At 39.8% G+C, this 21281-nt stretch overlaps 1 protein-coding gene across 2 annotated transcripts in view; it reads left to right on the top strand.

The window, feature by feature from the left end:
- Window positions 1-21281, top strand: part of LOC147121204 (proteasome activator complex subunit 4-like) — a 187606-nt gene that overhangs the window by 110916 nt on the left and 55409 nt on the right. For both annotated transcript variants that reach the window (XM_085981336.1, XM_085981335.1), the window contains 11 exons: window positions 741-839; window positions 4327-4389; window positions 4604-4699; window positions 10457-10588; window positions 13613-13822; window positions 14702-14838; window positions 14934-14987; window positions 16113-16242; window positions 18031-18112; window positions 19613-19763; window positions 20199-20268. In XM_085981336.1, the coding sequence (XP_085837462.1) occupies window positions 741-839; window positions 4327-4389; window positions 4604-4699; window positions 10457-10588; window positions 13613-13822; window positions 14702-14838; window positions 14934-14987; window positions 16113-16242; window positions 18031-18112; window positions 19613-19763; window positions 20199-20268 (1224 nt within the window). The remainder of the gene's footprint in view (window positions 1-740; window positions 840-4326; window positions 4390-4603; window positions 4700-10456; window positions 10589-13612; window positions 13823-14701; window positions 14839-14933; window positions 14988-16112; window positions 16243-18030; window positions 18113-19612; window positions 19764-20198; window positions 20269-21281) is intronic.

Below are 21281 nucleotides of genomic sequence, written 5' to 3'. Positions count from 1 at the left end.
AGCTATGAAGAGAGACTGGACAGGCTGGGGTTGTTTTCCTTAGAGCAGAGAAGGCTGACTGGGGACCTGATTGAGGTGTACAAAATTATGAGGGGCATAGATAGGGTAGATAAGGAACTTTTCCCCTTAGTAGAGGGGTCAATAACCAGGGGGCATAGTTTCAAGGTAAGGGGCAGGAGGTTTAGAGGGGATTTGAGGAAAAACTTTTTCACCCAGAGGGTGGTTGGAATCTGGAACTCACTGCCTGAAAATGTGGTAGAGGCAGGAACCCTCAACATTCAAGAAGCATTTAGATGAGCACTTGAAACGCCATAGCATACAAGGCTACGGACCAAGTGCTGGAAAATGGGATTAGAATAGATAGGGCTTGATGGCCGGCGCGAACTCTATGACTAACCAAGAAGGTGGTATATTTATATCTCACTTGAGCCTACTGATCTGAGCAAGAGCAGCAGTTGGGTGCTATAATTGGCCCCAGTGTCTTCGGGCTAGGGAAGGGAAAACCAGTCATGGTTTCCTCCTAATTTCTGTCCAATGACTTTTTCTGGAGAATATGCTGCACAGCCAAAGTAGTCTTCTGATGCTCTCCATCTAAGCTCACAAATGAAGAATGACCACAGGATAATGGATGGAAGTTGTGTCCATAGAACCACACTCCAGTATGAGTCACTGCCTTCAGAAGAGGAAAGGGGATTGATGTATCTTGTACAGTTAAACAAATATTACGCTATTCATTTCAGATTATGGGGGACTTGCTGCAGTTTCGTGGTTCTTATAAGCATGAGTTTGACTCCAGATGGAAAAGCTTTAACCTTGTCAAAAAATCCATGGAGAACCGGGTAAGGATGACTTACTGATAACACTTTTTTTTAAATAAAATTATTATTTACGATCTTTCATTTAATATCTAAGGCTGGGGAGACTCTAATATGGTTTTCTAGTTCTATTAAGATCCAGGGTAAAGTATTTTATAATTCACTTTTTGAATGAGCAGTATATTTTTTGGGAATTTTATTCAATTGCAGAGCACAAACTCACTATTTCCCCTCTGTTGTAATTTCCATTACCGTTTGTGGTGTGCTGTTTATTCACAAGTCATATTCATTGGTAAACGTCCTTTTATGGGGGGCGCAGAGTTGGTCTTTTTATTCAAAAAGATATATACAGATGAGTGAGACCATTTGGCCCATCTGTCTCATCATTCCATGGAAATCTTTGATGCCGTTCTGAATCGTGGCATCTAAAGCATTGCTGATAAATGGAGACCTCAAGACGAGAGAATGGAGACTATGCATGGGTCACTAAGCGAACTGAAGGACTACCTCAAACCAAAATACTTGCAGCAAGTTAATCGCTTCATCTTTGATACCTTGGCAATGGATGTGTAGAAAATTTGTTTTATTTTGTTAAAATTGAATCATTGTGAAAATTAAATTATGTACTGAAAAAAAAAAACTAGAGTTTTTGCCTCCACTACCCTACATGGAACACCTGCCATCATTCCTGAACTTGCTTTTAATCAGTTTGTACCTCTGCAATCATAGTTTAATTTGAAATAGTGCTCTGGATTAACCTTTCCTGTTCCACTTAATATCTTATCTAAGACCATCTCTCCCAAAACTTGTCGTTTGAATACATTCAGTCCAACTTCTGCCCTGCTCACAGCATTGAGGTTGCCCAGGTCAGTTACAGATGACATCCATGTGACCGTAGTGCATTACTCCTCCTTGTCCCCCTCGACCTCTGCAACGTTTGATATGGTCGGCCGCACCATCCTTCCCCATTGTGTCTCTTCTGTTTGTCCAGCTCCATGTGTTTGCCCTTGTGTAGTTCCATTCCTGCCTGTCCCGCTGTAGCGAGTGCATTGCCAGCAGTGACTTCTCTTCCTAACTTCACATAGATTTATCATTGGCCCCTCCCCTTTCTTATCTATATGCGAATCCTTCGTGACATCACTTGCAGACACCGTTTTAGTTTCTAAACTTATGCCGACAACACTCAGCCCTATCTCTTCCACCATTTCCCATGACCAGCTCTATTATTAAGCTGTCTGCCAGTTAATAAGTGATAAGTCGAAATTTCCTCTAACAGAACAGCGGAAAGGAGCAAAACCATAGTTTTTAGCCCTTGCCAAAAACACCCTGTCCTTGCCACTGTCTCTAACCCCTTCCTTGCTACTCACTCAAACTGAAATACGGTGTGCAAAACCTGAATATGCTGTTTGACCCTGAGCTGTGTTTTAAATCTCATGGCCAATCCATCAGCAGAACCTCTTAGATTTCCACCTCTGCCCCATCTCGCACCCATTGCCACAAAAACTATTATTCACGTTATTGTCATCTCTGGTCTTAATTTATTTCCGCAATGTCCTCTTTGATAGCTTTCCAGCTTTCTCCCACCATAAACTCCAACTTCTCAAAACCTCAGCCTGTATCCTATTTCACATTAAGTCCTATTAACCCATACTTACTCTGGCTTACTAAATCAAATTTAAAATCCCTCTGCTGCTTTGCCCCTCCCTACCTCTGCAACCTCCTCCAGTCTTGCATTACGTCACACACTCTTTAGGCTCTTTAGTCTCAGTTCAACTGAGAGCCAACATGGATTTGTAACGGGTAAGTCATGTCTAACAAACATAATTTCATTTTTTGAGGAAGGAACTGAAGTAGTAGACAGGGAAATGTCTATGGATGTCATTTTTATGGACTTCCAGAAGGCAATCAATAAGGTTCCACATAAGAGACTGTTAGCTAAAATTGAAGGCAAATTATTGACCTGATTAGGAGGTTGGTTAGGTGGTAGAAAACAGAGAGTAGAAATAATGAGTATGTACTCAAATTGGAAGGAAGTGACTAGTGGTGTCCCACAAAATCTGTGCTGGGGCCTCAACTATTCACTATATTTATTAATGACTTGGATAATACCATATAGAGCCATATATCCAAGTTTGATGATGACACAAAAGATTGGTGGCATAGTAAATAGCTGGGAGCATAACATTACAAAGAGACATTGATAGATTAAGTGAGTGGGCAAAACTGTGGCAGATGGATTTCAACACAGGTGAAGTGAAGTCACCCATTTTGGACCAAAAAGGATAGATCCGAGTTTTTTTAAACGGTGAAAAGCTAGGAACAGTGGAGCTCCAAAGAGATTTAGGGATCCATGTACATAGATCACTAAAATATAGTAGTCAGCAACGCTCCCTGTAAGCTGTGTGGCCGCGCAGCTCTCTGCCGGTCCTGTTCAGGCTGGGACTACCATCTGAATTTATGTTTATGCAATGTTCCCTTTAACTTTTTTTTATCATGCGCAGTCCCTTTAAATTTGCTGCATGGCCGCACGCGCAATATCTCTTGCAGGAGCTGGCGCAGGACCTCACGATTGCTGCACGTCTGCACGGTCACGCACCTTGGGAACATTGGTGCACAGCCCTCAACCACTCACCTAAACTTGTTAAGTGGCCCTCCAGCCCAAATAATTGCCCACCCCTGATATAAATGCAAGTTTTTACCATATACCTCGAAAAGGTATCCTCCATTTTGCCTACTTTCAAAGCTGAAGAGTCCCAAGTTTTTGAACATTTCCTTTATAACAGCATCCTCTGACACTAGGGATCGTGGTCCTTCTGTGCACCACTTCCAGGGCTTGAATATTTCCTTTGTGCCTCGATGATAACGAAATGCATTGTACAAGGTTCAACTTGTCCACAACATCATCTGTACAACTTCGATATGATGGCCTCAAACTTGTACTCTACTGATTTAGTAACATAGCTCTGCCATTTTGTTTTTTTTATTAATTGTTACTCTGCAATGACTGGAAATGGTCAGTGTTGAGTTTGCTATTGGTATCTTCAGCTTCTTCCATAGTTACTTCCAACACCTTTCATTAAGGAAGCATGTCTCTTTTTTTTCTTCCAATATTTAAGACCGTACACTCATTTATTGAACTTAATCAGCCTTTGATTTGCTCACTCGGAAATATTGTCCAGGTCTCTCATTCTTCCGTTGCTTCATTAAATTCTACTTCACTCACATTTGGTATAATTTCTGTATGTGACCAACTTACTTTGAGGTTCTAAATTGTGATCATTTATGTGGCTCAAACAGTAGGAGCACTGGCACTGATTCCTGGTGTACGCCGCTCAGTACACCTCCCCAAATTATAATCGTTCCCACAACAAGTATCAGCTGCTTCCTCTTATTCAGTCAATTCCTTATCCACCTCCATACTATGTTCTGTAAATAAATACATTTGCAATATTGTACATAAAGATGTTTTTAAAATATGATTAAATTGCTTTTCTAATTGTTTAATATACAGTTACATGGGAAGAAACAACATATTCGAGCGCTGTTGATTGATCGAGTTATGCTACAGCATGAGGTAAGTCCATTCTAAATTAACTAAACCTGGTGTTTATCTCACTGGATTGAATTAATGTGAATGTTTCTTAAAGCTATATGCACTTAAAGTGTTAACTAAATTTTAATGCAAGCATGTTTGAGAGAACTTTAAATCTTTAAATGTTATGATTTCAAGATGTTAAACCATTACAGTTTGCATCAGGTGCTCATTGTTCTGTTTCTCTTGTGTACAGCTACGAACTTTGACTGTTGAAGGTTGTGAATACAGAACAGTGCACCGTGACCTGATGCGAGATCTCCTGCTTTTGTCTACTAGTACATACAGTCAGGTGACTTATTTTAATACTTGGAATTATTATAGAAATAAGCCATTTGTCATTTCTAATCTTTGCAGTATTTTTTCTGAGTACTGAGTCTAATCTGTCTCCTGCTCGTTCCCCATATACCATTAATATTCCTCTTTTTCAAGCAATTATCTGATTTCCTTTTACAAGTGCTCAAGGGCACTGCTTCAGCAAAACATTGCGAACCAGTGCACTTGCTCTTTGCTATTCCACTGCCGAATACGCCTGCCCTGCATGGGAAAGGTCTACTCATGCCAAGAAGATGGATGCCGTTCTGAATGCAAGCTGCCGATTTATCACAGGTTGCTTAAAACCAACAAACACCAACAGCCTATATATCCTGGTGGGTATCGCTCCCCCTGATATAAGAAGAACGGTAGTCAGCAAGAAAGAACGACTCCGTCAAACATCAGATGAGAGACACCCTCTGCATTGTCATACACCTACATCCAGCTGCCTAAAGTCAAGAAAGAGCTTCATGAACAGTGTTGTTCCATTACTATCAACCTCATCTGAAGCCCGCATCGCCTTGTGGAAAGACCGGCTCGCCAGTCTTGAACAACCCCCAGCGATGGAAAGTTTACTTGATGAAAGCCTTCCCCGGGAGCTAATTGCAACTGGGCAACCTGGAAGTGCCTTAACAGACTTAGGACCGGTGTAGGTTGCTCAAAGGTGTCACTAAGCAAATGGGGATGTTCAACCAGCCCGACAACTTGTGAATGTGGAACTAAGGCACAGACTATGCAACATCTCCTGCAATGCCCATCGTTGGAGGAACCCTGCACTGTTGCAGATCTTGCCGAATTCAACAACAAGGTGCAAAAATGTGTCCAGTTCTGGCTGGGCTATGTATAGACTGTCCGTGGACACAAGAAGAAGAAGCAGCAATTGTTTGTTGCAGAGAATTCCACATTGTAACTATGAATTTTATAAAGAAACTTTTTCTAACCTTCCCTTTAATTAATTATTTTGTGTTTATCTTACCTTCGTACCCTTTCATTACTATCTTGCCAATCCATGGAAACAACCTTCACTATTTACCCTGTTATCTATAATATAAAAAATATGACGTCTAAATCTTTTTACCACACTTTTTTGTGTCAAGAGTTTTCATTATAAATTCCATGTCGACGTTTATAATGGCAACGCCCTAAAACTCTCCCCCTCTAAATCTCTGCCCTCCTTGCATGCTCCTTAAAACCTACCTCTGACCAAGCTTTTGGTCACCTGTTGTAATATTTCATGATGTGGCTGGGTGTCAAATTTTATCTGAAAATGCTGCTGTGAAGCGCCTTGGGGCATTTTACTGCGTTAAAAACACTATATAAATGCAAGTTGTCATTGTGTAAATTTGTCAAGCTATAATGACACCCTCCTGCCAGTGGTGGCAGTGTCGCAGCTCAGTTTTGCACATCTCCGATCCTCAGCCTGTATTGCAAGAAACTGTTGTGGTCCAACCAATTGTACTTCTCTGGTTCCCACATTGCCATAAGTTTTGTTATTTAACTTTAATAATATAAAATTGAAGTAATGTTATAGAAAAATAAGGAACCCAGAATATATGACTTCAAAATGGGAACTGAATTATATCTGCATTTCCAGATCCAATTATTCCCCGTCTTCTAATCAATTTTCACCTAAAGACTACACTTGGGCGTGACTCCCTTTATACAATGCCATGGCAGATAGACTAGTAACCCTTAATAATCTTGAAGATCTCCATCTGGCCACTTGTCACTTTTCTCAGCTTCAATAGGGTAAAAAAAAAATCTTAACTCTCCATTCCCTGATAACATTCTGGTGAATTTACACTGCACCCTTTCCATTGCTTTATACCTTTCCTGCAATGGGATGGCCAAAACTGTACACAGTAAGCCAACTACAGTCTAACTAAGGCCTTGTACAAGTTCAACATTACCTCCTTGCTTTTGTATTCTATGCCTGTGGATACATAACACCGAATTCTGTGTGCCACTTTTATGGTGTTAAATACTGTGCTGGCACCTTTTTAAAACTAATGCAACTGCACAAAATTCCTGTACGCCATGTAAAATCTTATCATTTAAGGTGCACTTGCTGTCCCTATTCTTACTTCCAATATGTATTACTCACATTTATCTACACTGACCAGTATCTCCCCAACTGGCAGTCTATATATGTCCTCCTGCAGTTTTTCCCAGCCCTTGTTGCAGTTTGCCATACCCCACCCACCAATTTGGCATCGTCAGCAAATTCCAGTATTCCTAAATCCAAATCATTTATGTATATAGTAATTCGAATTGGCACCAACACACACTTTCCAGTCTACGAAACTTCATTTTACTTGCCTTTTACTTTCTGCCATCCAAAGATCTCTATCCATGCAGCCACATTACATTTAATTCCATGTGCCATTATCTTTGCCTTAAGCCTCCTATATGGTACCTCGTGAAGTGGGTTTTTTTTTTTTTTGACTCCATATACACCATATCTGGTCTCAACACCAACCCATGGGGAACACCACTGCACACTTCCCTCCAGTCTGAAAAACAACTGTTCACCACTACTCTCTGCTTTCTGTCCCTTAGCTGAGTTTGTATCCACGCAGCCACTGCCCCTTTAATCCCAAGAGCTTTAATTTTGTGCTCAAGCCTATTATGTTGCACTTTATCAAACATCTTTTGAAAGTCCATATGCGTATCAACCCTTTCTGTTACTTTATCAAACGACTCAATCAAGTTTGTCAGACATGATTTGCCTTTAACAAATCCGTGCTGTCTTTCATTTATTAATCCATATTTTTCCAAGTGCCAATTCATTTGTCTCTGATTAATGCCTCAAAGTTTCCCCATCACCGATGTTGAGCTGACTGGCTTGTAGTTGTCGGGTTTATCCCCCTCCCTTTTTTTGAAACGGGTTGTAACATTTGCAATTCTCCAATCCTCTGGTACCACTCCACACTATCTAAGGAAGTTTATGTCATGAGGCTCCACAATTTCCACCCTTACTTTCTTCAGCAACCTAGGATACATTCCATCCAGACCGGGTGACTTTTCTACTTTTAAGTACTGTCAGCCTTCCTAGTACTTCCTCTTTATCTAATTTTATTCTATCCAATTTCTCTATTACCTCCTCCTTTACTGTGACATTGCATCTGTCTTCACTAAAGAGGATGCTGTCAATGTACTTATTTAGTATCTCAGCCATGCCCTCTGCCTCCACAAGAAGATCTCCTTTTTGGTCCCTAATCGGCCCTACCCCTTGACTACCCTTTTACTAATTATATGTTTATAAAAGATTTTTGGATTCCCTTTTATGTAACCTAATCTATTTTCATACACTCTCTCTTTTCCCCTCATATTTCCTTTTTCAGTTCTCCCCTGTACTATTTGTATTCAGCTTGGTTGTCTACTGAATTATGAACCTGACATTTATCATAAGCCTCCTTTTTCTGTTTCAGTTTAGTTTCTATATCTTTAGCCGTCTAGGGAGCTCTAGGTCTCAGTGGCCTTCCTTTCCTCCTCGTAGGACTGTCCAGTCTGCACCTCAACTGCCGCCTCTTTGAAGGCCTCCCATTCCTCATTTTAGTGTTTGATTCAAATCCACCTGGGTCAGATCCCTTTTCAACTTACTGAAATTAGCTCCCCTTCAGTTGGAGTATTTTCACATTTGATTTTTCCTTGTCCATAACTACTCTAAACCTAATATTGTGATCGCTAGTTCCTAAATGATCTCGCACTGAAACATGCTCCCCTTGTCCCACTTCATTCCCCAGAACTAGATCCAGCACTGCTTTCTTCCTCGTTGGGTTGGGTGCATACCGATCAAGAAAGTTCTCTTGTACACATTTCAGGAATTCCTTCCCCCTCTTTGCCCTTTACACTTTCCCAGTCTATATTAGGATAATTGAAGTCCCCCATTATCGCTACTCTAAAGTTCTTGCATCTTTCTGCCATTTGCCTGCAAATTTGCTCCTCTATCTCCTGCCCACTATTTGGTGGCACATAATATACACCCAGCAGTGTAATTGTTCCTTAATCCTAATCAAATAGGTTCTGTCTTTGAACCCTCAAGTACATCATCCCGTTCTAGTGCTGTAATAGTATCTTTGATTAATACTGACACACGCCCCCATCTTTTTTCCCTTCCCTATCTTTCCTGAATGCATTATAGCCAGGAATATTAAGTGCCCATTCCTCCCCTTGCTTGAGCCAGGTCTCCATTATTGCCTCTATATCATAATCCCATGTGGCTACTTGTACCTGCAGCTCACCAACCTTAGCTACGCACACACACTCTAAACCCATTGTAGTCTGCTTCACATTTCCCCCCCTGTCTGATCCCTTCCATTTCTGAGCTACTCTTTATTCTAGTACTGTTTGTGTCTCCCATTCCTCTCTGCATCTTGTATTTTGACTCTAATGCTTCATCCTGGTTCCCACCCCCTGCCAAATTAATTAAAACCTTCCACCTCTCTTTTCCCCCCCCACTCCCCACAGCACCAATTAACCTCCCTGTGAGGACATTGGCCCCAGCCCTGTTGAGGCGCAACCCGTCCATCTTGTGCATATGCCTCCTGCCCCAGAACGGGTCCCAATGCCCCAGGAATCTGAAGCCCTCCCTCCTGCAGCATTCCTCCAGCCATGTGTTAACCTTTCTTATCTTACTGCTCCTATACTCACCAGCACATGGCACTGGGAGTAATCCAGAGATGACTACTTTTTGAGATCCTGCTTTTTAATTTCCTCCATAGCTAGTTTGATAAACACACTTCCTGCACCACTCACCCATTACTTATCAGTAAATTCCCACTCTTACCAAATTCCTGTCGTCACTCTGTTTAACAGGTTCACCCAACTCTCATTAAACTCTGTGTTTAAAACTCTCTAAAGCTAGTAAGCTCAAAGTGCATTCAATAAGGTTACTGCAGCCCTGTATGTAAACAGCAACCATACATCATAGAATTTGAAGGTAGAGGAACATGCGCTTACTCCATGTTTTGTTTGTACTTCATGTTTTCTTTTCCTTTTTGTTTTCTTTGTGCTGATTTTCTCTTCCTATACACAAGAAAGCACGTGGTCTTGTAACTGTGGTTGACAAGTCTGTATACAGTTGTGAGCCCTTGTATGTGGTGTATTATGTTACATTACAAATTTTGGATGAAATTCTTCTATTTTTTAGATTTTTAGTACCTTCCTAAGGAGGGAGGAGAATGAAGACTGGTGCAGAAAATTAGTTTAGATAAACCCTGACAATCTCAGAAATGTCCATCTTCTACGAAGGAAACAAATATGAAAACGTAGTACAAATGGAAAAAAAATTGCAAATGCTGGAAATCTGAAACAAAAATAGAAAATGCTGTAATTACACAGAACGTCTGATGAGGGGTTATAGCCGAAGTGCATTTACAGCATTATCTGTTTTTGCTTTATATGAAACATAGGCTTTTATTCAGTGAAGTTTTTGAAAGGGCAGCTTAGTGCTGTCTACTGAAATAAGCCTTATGAATATTCTTTTTCGTTCCAATGTGTAAATGATAGAATAAGGCTGATTAGATATTTTGGCATTATACACACAGTTTTTATTAAAATGTCATGTACATTTTAAACTGATTTTAATAATTTACAGTTCATTATTTTCCTTATTAATTAAATGAGTCATTCAAGAAGTTTAAAAAAAATTGATGTTTGTAATTAGAAGTTTGCTTTATGTTGTGAAAAAAAATAGTTTGGCTTTTTCTCATAATGATGTATGCATTTGCAGGTGCGTAGTAAAGCCCAGCATATTTTCTTCACAGCCTTGGGGACTTATAATTTTTGCTGTCGAGATCTTATTCCACTGGTGCTGGAATACTTGCATCCTGACAAACAGAATATAAGGCAGCAACAATTGAAAGTAAGTTTTTGGTGTATGATAAAGAATTAAACAATCATAGAGCACCCCCTTACTATATCAGTCCAATTGCAACAATTTGTTAATGGTTCTCTCATTGATGAGAATCCCATCTGAAATTATCTTTCTGTAACTGTTATCTGCCTGTAGCGTACTTTTTCTTCTGCTGTGTTAGAGTGGGTCATTGTTTTAAAAAAATATTGTCAGAACCTAGTAATGATGCAATTTTTTTCCTACTTGCAATCTTTAGAGTCTTGCATTGAAAGATTATGTAACTATTCAACTGTTAATTTAATTCTCCTTAGAGAAGACTTTCAGTAGAGTTGAGTGATCTTTTCCGAGAGCTGTTTTGGAGACCTTTGTCAGCTTGGTCTTCACATTTTACTCTCTCCCTAATTGGTTATGTGCAATAGATTAGGTTTCCTTGATTCTGAGATTTTCAGAATTTATGCCAGTACTGTCAATTATCCTTGTTCCTTTAGTTGCTTTATTCACATCAGCAAATTCATGGTGGGGCGGGGGATCTGTAAGGCAGGCCAGAATCTTGCTCTATGCTGATGATTTATGTCTCTCACTTACAGCTTTCCATCCTTTTATGTTTTGGATTGTGCACAGCAATTTGGCTTTTGGGGAATAAAATCAAATCAAAGGTTATGGTTTTGGGACTGTCGTCATCTCCAACAGTTTGTAGCTTCTTTTCCTTTCATCGACCAGTTCAGAGTTTTGGTGTTTGGGGATGCAGATCACTCCAGATCTACTCCACCTCTACTGTGCCAATTTTCACCCTGTTTTCAAGACTGTAGAAATGGATTGTAAGATCATTGGGCTGATTTTCCACTAGTTCTTTAGGGAAGCATTGTGTTTTGAAGAAGAATAATTTACTTATTTCAAATGCTTCTGGTCTGTAAACTGAGATGTACCTTTATGGACCTTGATTGCTGGATATTGGTTTTTCAGTGGAAGGACAAGCCTTTTGCCTTGGGTTTTAGTTGCTACAATGATCTGTCATGTGGAGGGGTAGGGGGTATGGTGGGAGGGCATGGTGGGAAGGGAGTGAAGAGCAGGATCCCCTTGTTTCCTGTTCTATTAGCGAGTTGTGTAATTTACATCTCTGTTGGGTTGGTCATCTGCTTCCCTGTAATTTCTTGGCTGGGCATGGAGCAAGTTTACTCTCCAGCCTTCACCAAGACCATCTTCTCCTTCTCTCCTTACTTAATCCTCACTGCTGCCAAAATACTCATCCATGCCTTTCACTTTCTGCTGTACTATCCTGGCATTTGTGAGCTCCCACCCTGTTTGTGAGGATAGTCCTGTGAGTATGCCGTAATATCTGTTTGTAATCATTTGCACATTCTGAGGGGCCTGTCTGCTGGCTCCCCTATATAGGGCAATCCTATTTAGCCCCTTCACTTGTCTCTTAAGGATTTTTATCATTGGCATGAGCTAGGTCTTTCACATCTCTCATTCGTTGGAGAAGGAAATGGTTACATTTTCATTTCTTTGCTGCACCTTTTTTCTTTTAAAGGTTATCTCTCTCTTTTGTGCTGGAACCCTGTTGCAGAATTTCTAGGAAGGTGTCTATTCTGGACTTTTATTAGTCCTCAACTCCATTCCCCTTCCCACACGCTAACTCGGGCTGAATTAGATAGTGCACAATCTGAGCTTCAAAATGTACATCCAGTCAATCACGAAAAAAGAAAGACTTGCATTTATATAGCGCCTTTCACAACCACCGGACGTCTCAAAGTGCTTTACAGCCAATGAAGTACTTTTGGAGTGTAGTCACTGTTGTAATGTGGGAAAGCGGCAGCTACAGCAAGCTCCCATAAACCACAATGTGATAATGACCAGATAATCTGTTTTTGTTACGTTGATTAAAGGATAAATATTGGCCAGGGCACCGGGGATAACTCCCCTGCTCTTCTTCGAAATACTGCCATGGGATCTTTTACGTCCACCTGAGCGCGCAGATGGGGCCTCAGTTTAACGTCTCATCCGAAAGACAGCACCTCCAACAGTGCAGCACTTCCTCGGTACTGCACTGGAGTGTCAGCCTAGATTAACGTGCTCAAGTCCCTGGAGTGGGATTTGAACCCACAACCTTCTGACTCCGAGGCGAGTGTGCTACCAACTGAGCCACAGCTGACACTGTGAAAACCATCCCTTGTCTCTTCACCCCCTCACCTCAATCTTAACCACACTGCTGGAGTATTGTGTCCAATTCTGGGCACCACACTTTAGGAAGGACGTGAAGGCTTTGGAGAGGGTGCAGAAGAGATTCACCAACATGGTTCCAGGGATGAGGGATTACAATTACATGGATGGACTGGAGAAGCTGGGGTTGTTCTCCTTCGAGCAGAGAAGGCTAAGAGGAGATTTAATGGAGGTGTTTAAAATCATGAAGGGTTTAGATAGAGTAAATAAAGAGAAACTGTTTCCAATGGCTGAAGGGTCGATAATGAGGGGGCACAGATTTAAGGTGATTGGCAGAAGAACCAGCGGCAACATGAGGAAAAATGTTTTTATGCAAAGAGTGGTTAGGATTTGGAATGCACTACCTGATACACTGGTGGATACAGATTCAATAGTAGCCTTCAAAAGGAATTGGATATATACTTGAAGGAGAAAAAATTGCAGGGATATGGGGAAAGAGTGGGGGAGTGGGACTAACTGGATTGCTCTTCAGAAGAGCCGGCACAGACTTGATGGGCTGAATGGTCTCCTGTGCTGTACTATTCTATGATTCTGCTGCCAAAACTCTCATCTATGCCTGTCACTCCGAGGCTTGACTTCCTTCACAAGTTTTCTATCCCAGCCTCTTGTACAAGCTACAGCTCATCCAGAACTCTGCCTCCCATGAATGAATAAATAAAATTGAAATTGTGAAATGTTTGCTTTCTTGTTCCAATTTGAAACTTGTTTCTTTGTAATGATTGACTTTTTGTTCTGTTATTCCAGATTTACTCATTAGCAGTTTCAAATATATTTTCAATTGTATTTCTCTTTTCTTTGCATATTTTAAACTAGGGTGCTCTGTATTGCCTTCTTGGAAACCACAATGGAGTCTGCTTGGCCAACCTCCATGACTGGGACTGCATTGTTGCAACATGGCCGGCTATAGTCTCTTCAGGGCTCAGCAAAGAAATCTTTCTGGAGAAACCGTCCATAGTTCGTCTGTTTGATGATCTTGCAGAGAAGATACATAGACAGTATGAAACCATTGGCTTAAATTTTGGAGTAAGTAATTATTAATGCTGTAATTGGGCACACAAAATATTAGGGGCAGTTTTCCTCTCCTTTGAGTCTGGGGAATGCTCAACTTTCAAGCATAAAGCCAGGTCTCTGCCCCCTTTATGTTGCTCAAGCTTCCTGGGGAATACCGGCAGTGGGAGCAGTTATACTCTAAGCAGCGCAGCCATGCAAATGAGTCAGACTGTAGTTTCTTCCCCAACACAAGGCAGCTGCCCATTTGGAGGGCCTCCAGGAAGAAGTGGGCCTTAGGTTCTGTGTTCAGACCCTCTCAAATTGGAGGATCTGAAGGAGTCAGCAGCAAGAAGATGGAGCCAGAAAAAAGATGAGTATTTCCTTACAAGTAAAGGACATCATCTTCAGGGTTGAAGTCCTCTGGCTGCTGTTTTTGGATAGAGGCCTTTACCACTGCTGTAGACCTGTGACCTGAAGCAGCAGTTGGATTTCCACAAATGTTTCTAGTTGTAAGACCTTCTCAGGGGCAGGACTATGCCAGGAAAGCATCTAGCCTAAATAATGATCTGAACCCAGAAATCCATGTGATTTCATGTCAAGTCATGTGGAGCCTAGGAGATGGGGGGAAGAACCGCCTTCTCAACTTTAGGTGTTCAGATGCTATTTTGTGCACTTGATCTCCACTTTCTTTTGGTTATTTGAATGATCAAATTTTGATTTGTAATTGTACAAAGAATAGAAAATAAATGCATGTAAGAGTATTCCAGGACATTACCCAGTAAGTAAAAACTGCTTGTATTTTTACAAATCCACAGTTGGTAGTTCCATTGATATTTTGGACAGTGTGACTGACTATTTTCTTGTGAGATTTTAATGGCTATTCAGCAATAAACATATACCTCCTCTGCTCAGATTTCAGATCGCTGTGTGGAGCTTTCTGTATCCTTGTCCCAGGCAAAAAAACCAGATTCTGGTTTGCCTTTTCTCACTGCTGAAGAGATTGAAAATGGAGCCCAGAGCCAAAAAGCAAAAAATAATGAGTCCTTACAGTAAGTAGAGGACAATCTGGGCTGAGTTTCAGTAAAATTTAGGGGTACATTTAATGTTTTTCTTCATAATTAAGATAATTCTTTTTATTGTTTAGGAATTATGAGAAACTAATCGGTATCTTGTTGGATTTGCTTGACCAGCGAAACTTGTAAGTTTTTTAAACTGTACGGTAATCTCTTTTTAGTTTGATAGCACTGTATTTTAGCTTCCCAGCATGCCATGTTTCTAGTATCTAGGCTGTTTTCATAAAGGGGAGGGTAGATTGTATGGAAAATCATTTAATGCAGCTGTTGGACAGTTTTTCATTGGAAATTCAGAAGCAGTGCTGCAATATAAATCGGGTAGGATATATAGTGACCCTCAGGAGAGAGATTTGCTGGCTGTGTCCAGAGGAAAAGTGCCACTGGTGGCAAAGGTTAACTGCTTGCCACTGGTTGCACAGACTGAGCTCTGTTGACCTGTACAGGCCAGCAATAGGGTTTACACATGGGGATGATCAACAACCAGAGTGCACCCACTTAGTTCCGACTCCTGATGTTGCCCAATGACCTCTGCTCAAAGTGCATCAATGTGCACATTGGGTGAGGTTAGTATCTGGCTCAGCTTTGATGGACCAATAGTCATTTAGCCTCCCTTCATTCACTGGTCAGGTTCATATATGAAGAATGACTCTTTGTGCGAGGGTCTGGAATAGTGCTGCTGGTTAAGGAACTATTCCAGAATGAGTTTTTGCCCCCAGGAGAAGAAAGGTAAGGAAGCAAAATCAGAAGGAAATGTGGCAATGGAGGGAAATACCACATTGAGGTACAAAATCATCACATTAAGATGCAGTTTTCCCTACAATTTTTCACTGTAGTAAAATGTTACATACATTTTTCCAATACCTATGCTGGTAACTCATCCTGATAGTGTCCCTAGGTGGAAGAATATGCAGAGGAATCACAAGAATGATGCCAGCCCTGTTGCATTCTGAGCCAGTGGGAAATGTACTGTTTTTGTTGCATGGTCTGATGTATCTCATGTAATGTCCAAAAAAAGAACTATTATGCATCATTATACAATATGAGAGTCTTGACTGCAATGAGTGTTCAGGATTGATGATCAAATTGTTGTGAAATGAACAATTTGCTACTGAACTGATTTACAGAAGTGGGCATTTTAACACTGCAAAGTTTTCATTAGTTCTTGTATGTTTGCCATCAAACATTAACACCCTTGAACAAATCTTTTAAAGGAGTTGTATTTTTGATCAGGTAACTTTGATTTTTTTTAGATCATGGAAATTTGAACAAATAGCCATTGGCTTTCTCTCCCTGTTGCTGAGAGATGACTTGCCACTGCCTACGAGAGGAATCAAATTCTTCATACAGAGCCTCAATCATGATGCTTTAGTAGTCCGGAAGGTAAGTTTTTTAGGAAGCTTGTTTTTGTTGTTCATTTCACATTTCTAATGACTAGAGGAGAAGAATTCGATTTTTAGTACTTAATTTTCAAGTCTGTGGTGTCCCTCATCAACTGCAAGAAATATGAAGGATGAATCGCCATGGGACCCTGAGATGATTGTCTTTGGCAAGTTTCAGAATCAAAATAGTGGGTTTCCAGGAGGTTGTGGTACTAAAATTCAAAATCAAATTTGTTTTACAAATCAGGAGATCTTTATAATGACTAACGTTTTAAGAAATAAAGGAAACTGGAAACTGCAGGCATAAAACACAATATTCCAACAGGGAGGTTGCATGATTAGCATCAATTAAAGTAAGTGAATTATTACAAGACATCAGTAATCAGTAGGACAATGACAAAGGAAATGTACATAAATATGATGCTGAATAAAAGGCATGAAGGGAAAATATGCCTACCCAGGTAAATGGTTACATGGTTGGTTTGCTTTTTGAAACACCTGATTACAAAAGATAGCTGCTTACAGTAGCCTTGGGAAAGGAGCCATGTTTCAAAATATTGCTGTCTCTGTTGCAGATGGAAAGAATACATAACACTCCTACTGAACCATTTTCCATAATGTCTGCATCTGTGCTTTATATGTGGAGAGGTGCAGACTAGCATAACAGTGAAATATAGTTGCATGTGGAAAGCCAATAATATATTCGGACCATGTATAGATCTAGGGTATTGTTGAATTGACAATCCTTTTAAATCAAGATCAGTTGAGATGTTTATTATCATTGTACAAGTAAAATGGAAGATCATTTCCTGACCGCCTAAATCTCAGTTACTCGTGTTGACTTCAGAGATTGCAGAGCAAATGCCCTTTCACTCTCCTGATTACCTAGAGGTGTCTTTGAACTGCAGCTCACTAGTTAAATTGATTGAAAAGAAAATTAAATAAAAGATCTAAATTGTCATTCTTTTCTTAGCAAAAGGCACTTTTTTTTATAACCCATTTGAGCCAGGAGGCACAAAAGGAGGGCAATGACTAGATTAACTGTGTCTAGAGAGTGTGAAGTAGAAGGAGCTAAAAAATCTCCAACGGCTGTGGAGGTCTAACCCAAGGTGGTCAAAATTTTATATAAAGCTGCTCTAGAAGAAGAAAAAATGAAGGGATGATTGCTGTATATTTGTTATATGTGCAGTTTTCCTATACCTTGTATACTTTGCATCTTTGAAAACAGAAGCTCAGAACACAAAGTATGAGGATGGTAATTTATTCGGAGCAGTTGCACGAGTGAGAAATGCAGCCAGACCAATCCAAGTTATCGTTAAGTCTAGCAGATAATTAAAGGTGCTGTCATCCCCTTTCAATCTAGCTAGAGATGTACAGGAGTACTTATCAGTTGCTTTCTCCATTAAAGTGAGTTTGATTGTTGCCTGATGAATTGATCTGTCTCAAATCTTGATCCTTCATTGTTTGTGTTATTATACATACATTAACCATGTGGAGGGTCACAGCCATCAACTTTCATCACGAGGCATCTTATGGTAAGAAAAATTAATCAGAAATGGAGTAAACGCCACAGCAAATTTTATATGGAGAAAATGGAACTGGGAGTGACTGCAAAGCAGTAATTTCAATCGGGGATTCCAATGGTATTTTTGAATACCTTAGATTACACACTCACACTCTATATTTTTGGGGTCTTAAGAATTACCAGCCAGAATGCCTGTCTTATGTGGTACTCCCAAAAAAATCACAAATGTGACCAATGCATGAATCGATTTGTTTTCATCTGTAGGTGGCAATATCTGCTGTGGCTGGCATCATGAAGCAGTTGAAAAGACCTCACAAAAAAATAGAGATTGATCCATATGCTGTTAGTAAGTAGAATTGATCTTTCAGTGATTAATTCCTTAATACAGGAAACTTTCGATATACCGGCGCCTAAATAACCGGAAATCTCGGTTAACCGGCAAAATTCAGGAGTAGGTTCATACTTCATATTACTTGCCTTCCTCCATCTGTTGCTCTGCAAGGGTGTGGCTGCAGCTGTTGCTAAGCTACAGAGACGCTTGTAACTTGTGGCCATTGTTCTGAACCTGTTGCTAAGCAACAGGGTTTGTTGCTTTATACGGAGCTCTCAGCTCTCGTATCTTTTACTATAGCGTTCGGTGATCCGGAATTTTTGATGAACCGGCACCACGTCGGTCCCGGATAAAAAAAAGTTAAAGCTTTTATTATAGAGTATTTTTTAAAAATTTAAGTAATTAAAGTATTTTGAACAAATTATGCTTATTTCTAACTCAATGTTCATAAGACATAGCACAAGTTCTAATAATTCTGGAAACCTCGCAATTTTGTCCAAATGTTTTATTTGTCACTGACTTAGTGGGGAAAAAGTTGCAACATGGTTTTAGAATTTGCTTTCATTTGTAAAGAGAATTGACCTAAAAGAACATGATTATCATAACGTGCACAACTAAATTGAAATTTGAACATTTAAATATGAGCCATACATGGTGTCTTTGGACACATTCAAATCTCTGTAGAAGGTACTTCCAACATGCAACTTGTCTTGCTTTTGATTTTAATTTCCACCATTGTATACACAGATTATTCTTGGGTGGAACTGTCCACTATTGAGTTTTCCTGTTGAAAGCTTTTGTGATCCCAGCTCTAAATTCTCTTGCTTGTGCTTACTTGACATGGTATTTGTGCTTCTGCTAGTCCACCCACAGTTGGCACTACTCGGAAGCTTTGGTATTGTTGGCTGTATTTCCAGCATCCATATCACAAAAGCCCTTTAACAAATTTATTTGTAAACGTTTTGTTAAAAACATTTCAAACATTTATTTTACTGGCTGTTGAAAGTTTGTATTTAGCATTGTCAGGCTCACTGTATTAAAAATGATGTGACTAAAGATGTTTCAAACACTGATCATACAACAAAAGTAGAATTAAAATATTCGTGAAAATGATTTGGTATGCTGAATGTATTACTACTGATAAGAACGTGGCACATGCTAGACGAAAAAGACAAGGTCCGCCTACCATCCTGGTAGTCACATGATACGACAATAATGGAGTTGTTGACTACTTATAGCAATCAATCTCTATCAATTGGTGTACAACAAGCCCAGACTTGAGGTGAGGAAAACCCCATTGGTGGAAACCTTTGGGAACCATGGGTCCAGTCACCTGCTTCTCACAAGCATTTTACACGTGCTCATTTATGATTGTTATTTTCAGATTTTTTTCCAGTTGTGTTTACCAGTGAAAGTTTGAAACAAATATTTTGACCCTAATGTTTCCTCATTTTTATTTTAAGCCTCTTCTCATGAATACTGTGAGTTTTTGTATTGTGTGCACTTCCTAACTAGGTGGCTCTTATTCAACAACAATCCAGCCAGGAGATAGGCCTGATAACAAGTGGCTCCATTACGATAGCTCCAATTTACTAAGGACTAAGGATGAATGGGAAGCCTGTTTATTTGTGGAAAAGACGCACTGGGGGTACTACATATGGCCTCGGTAAGTGGCGAATAAGATCGGTGTATTGTATTCCGGGAAATGTAAGTTATAGGAATATTTTCCATTCAAATCCTTAAATGTTCATGCTCTGTGAAATTAATCTGTGCAGGCAACTGAAGTACTTTTTGGTTTCCATATTTGAAGAGTTAGATTTGTTTTCTACATTTGAAGAATTAGAAATATTTCCCTATTATCCTATTATAAATGCTGAATACTTCAAAATCAAGTAAAACGATGTCAAAATAATGCATTAACACAAGCTATGTCATTAGATACGTCAATGTCATTATTGTTCTAGCAAAGCATGATGTTGTGTCTGGTATCTTAGCATTTCTATATCAGAGCATGTTATGGTGAAAATGAAGTCTTGCAAAGGGTTTTTAAAAACTAATTGAAAGATGGATACATGTGAAAATCGAGTTTCTCTCTAATTAGGAAGCTGCTTGTTTATGCCCCAGTGGACCAACAACCTAAACTAGGAAGGAGTAGAAAAGAAATGTCAGAGGTAAGAAATGCTTTAGTGGTAAAAGTTTGTCAGAATTTCCCATTAAGCAATTCAGGATTATTTGCTAAACTTGCAATAAAGAGGTGCTGATTGTTAATCTGAAGGTGTGATGGTTATGAATCATCAATGATGTAGAGCGCACTGAGCATCAATACCTGCACTGATGGATAAACTGAACAAAAATATCAGACAGAATTTAACCATATTAATAATAACTATTAAATAGCTGTGGGATGAGCATAGTACTCGTACTCTTCACTTTTCAGATGGCATTTAGAAACTGCTTAAAGGAGAAGGAAAGTCTGACTTTCTTTGCTTACGAAACAAAGTAATTTTGCCATATATCTTTCTCAAAACATGAGTACAGTATATATATTTTTTAAACTGAGATTTTACAACTTAATTTCTTCAGTGAAGCTTGACATGTTGTGGCGGCAGTTGGGATGCCAATCAGGAAGCCTTTAGCAATGTACATTTCAGTACAGGTTGGATGTCAATGTCAGCAGTAGTTCGTTTTTGAAATTCTACATTCTCTCGAATGATCACCTAATACTGAGAAGAATGTTGATCCGCACAACCGCTGCTTGCTTGCTTCATGTTAAAATACTCCTTCCCTGCCTCCTTCAATAATATTTCCCTTTAAGTTTAGAATGTAGCAACATATACTCCCTTGGACCATAGGCTTACTTGATAGTTTTTGAAGGCAACGTATTAGGAATTTTCCATGACTGCTCTCATAACTGCATACACTATTTGTAAGGCTGGTGTTGATACTGTAGCTGAGAAAGCTCTGGTAGAGTTCATTCAAATGTTGATTGACATGTGTTACAGCTAAATTTACCATCTTGGTTTGTTATTTGGAGCTTGTTGTATAGCAGCGCCTCATTGGAAGATTTTTTACAGAGGCAAAGCCACTACTTGCATGTTAATTAAATGTGTTTTTTGTATCTTTTGGTGTGATTTGCCTGAAGCTCTATATCCTTCTGCACTGGCACAGTTAATGACTTCTAAAT

The sequence above is a fragment of the Somniosus microcephalus genome, chromosome 3 (genome assembly GCF_052327205.1).
Source record: "Somniosus microcephalus isolate GS21.2 chromosome 3, FLI_Smic_1.0, whole genome shotgun sequence".
Lineage (NCBI taxonomy): Eukaryota > Metazoa > Chordata > Chondrichthyes > Squaliformes > Somniosidae > Somniosus > Somniosus microcephalus.
This window is presented reverse-complemented; position numbering and strand designations above follow the sequence as displayed.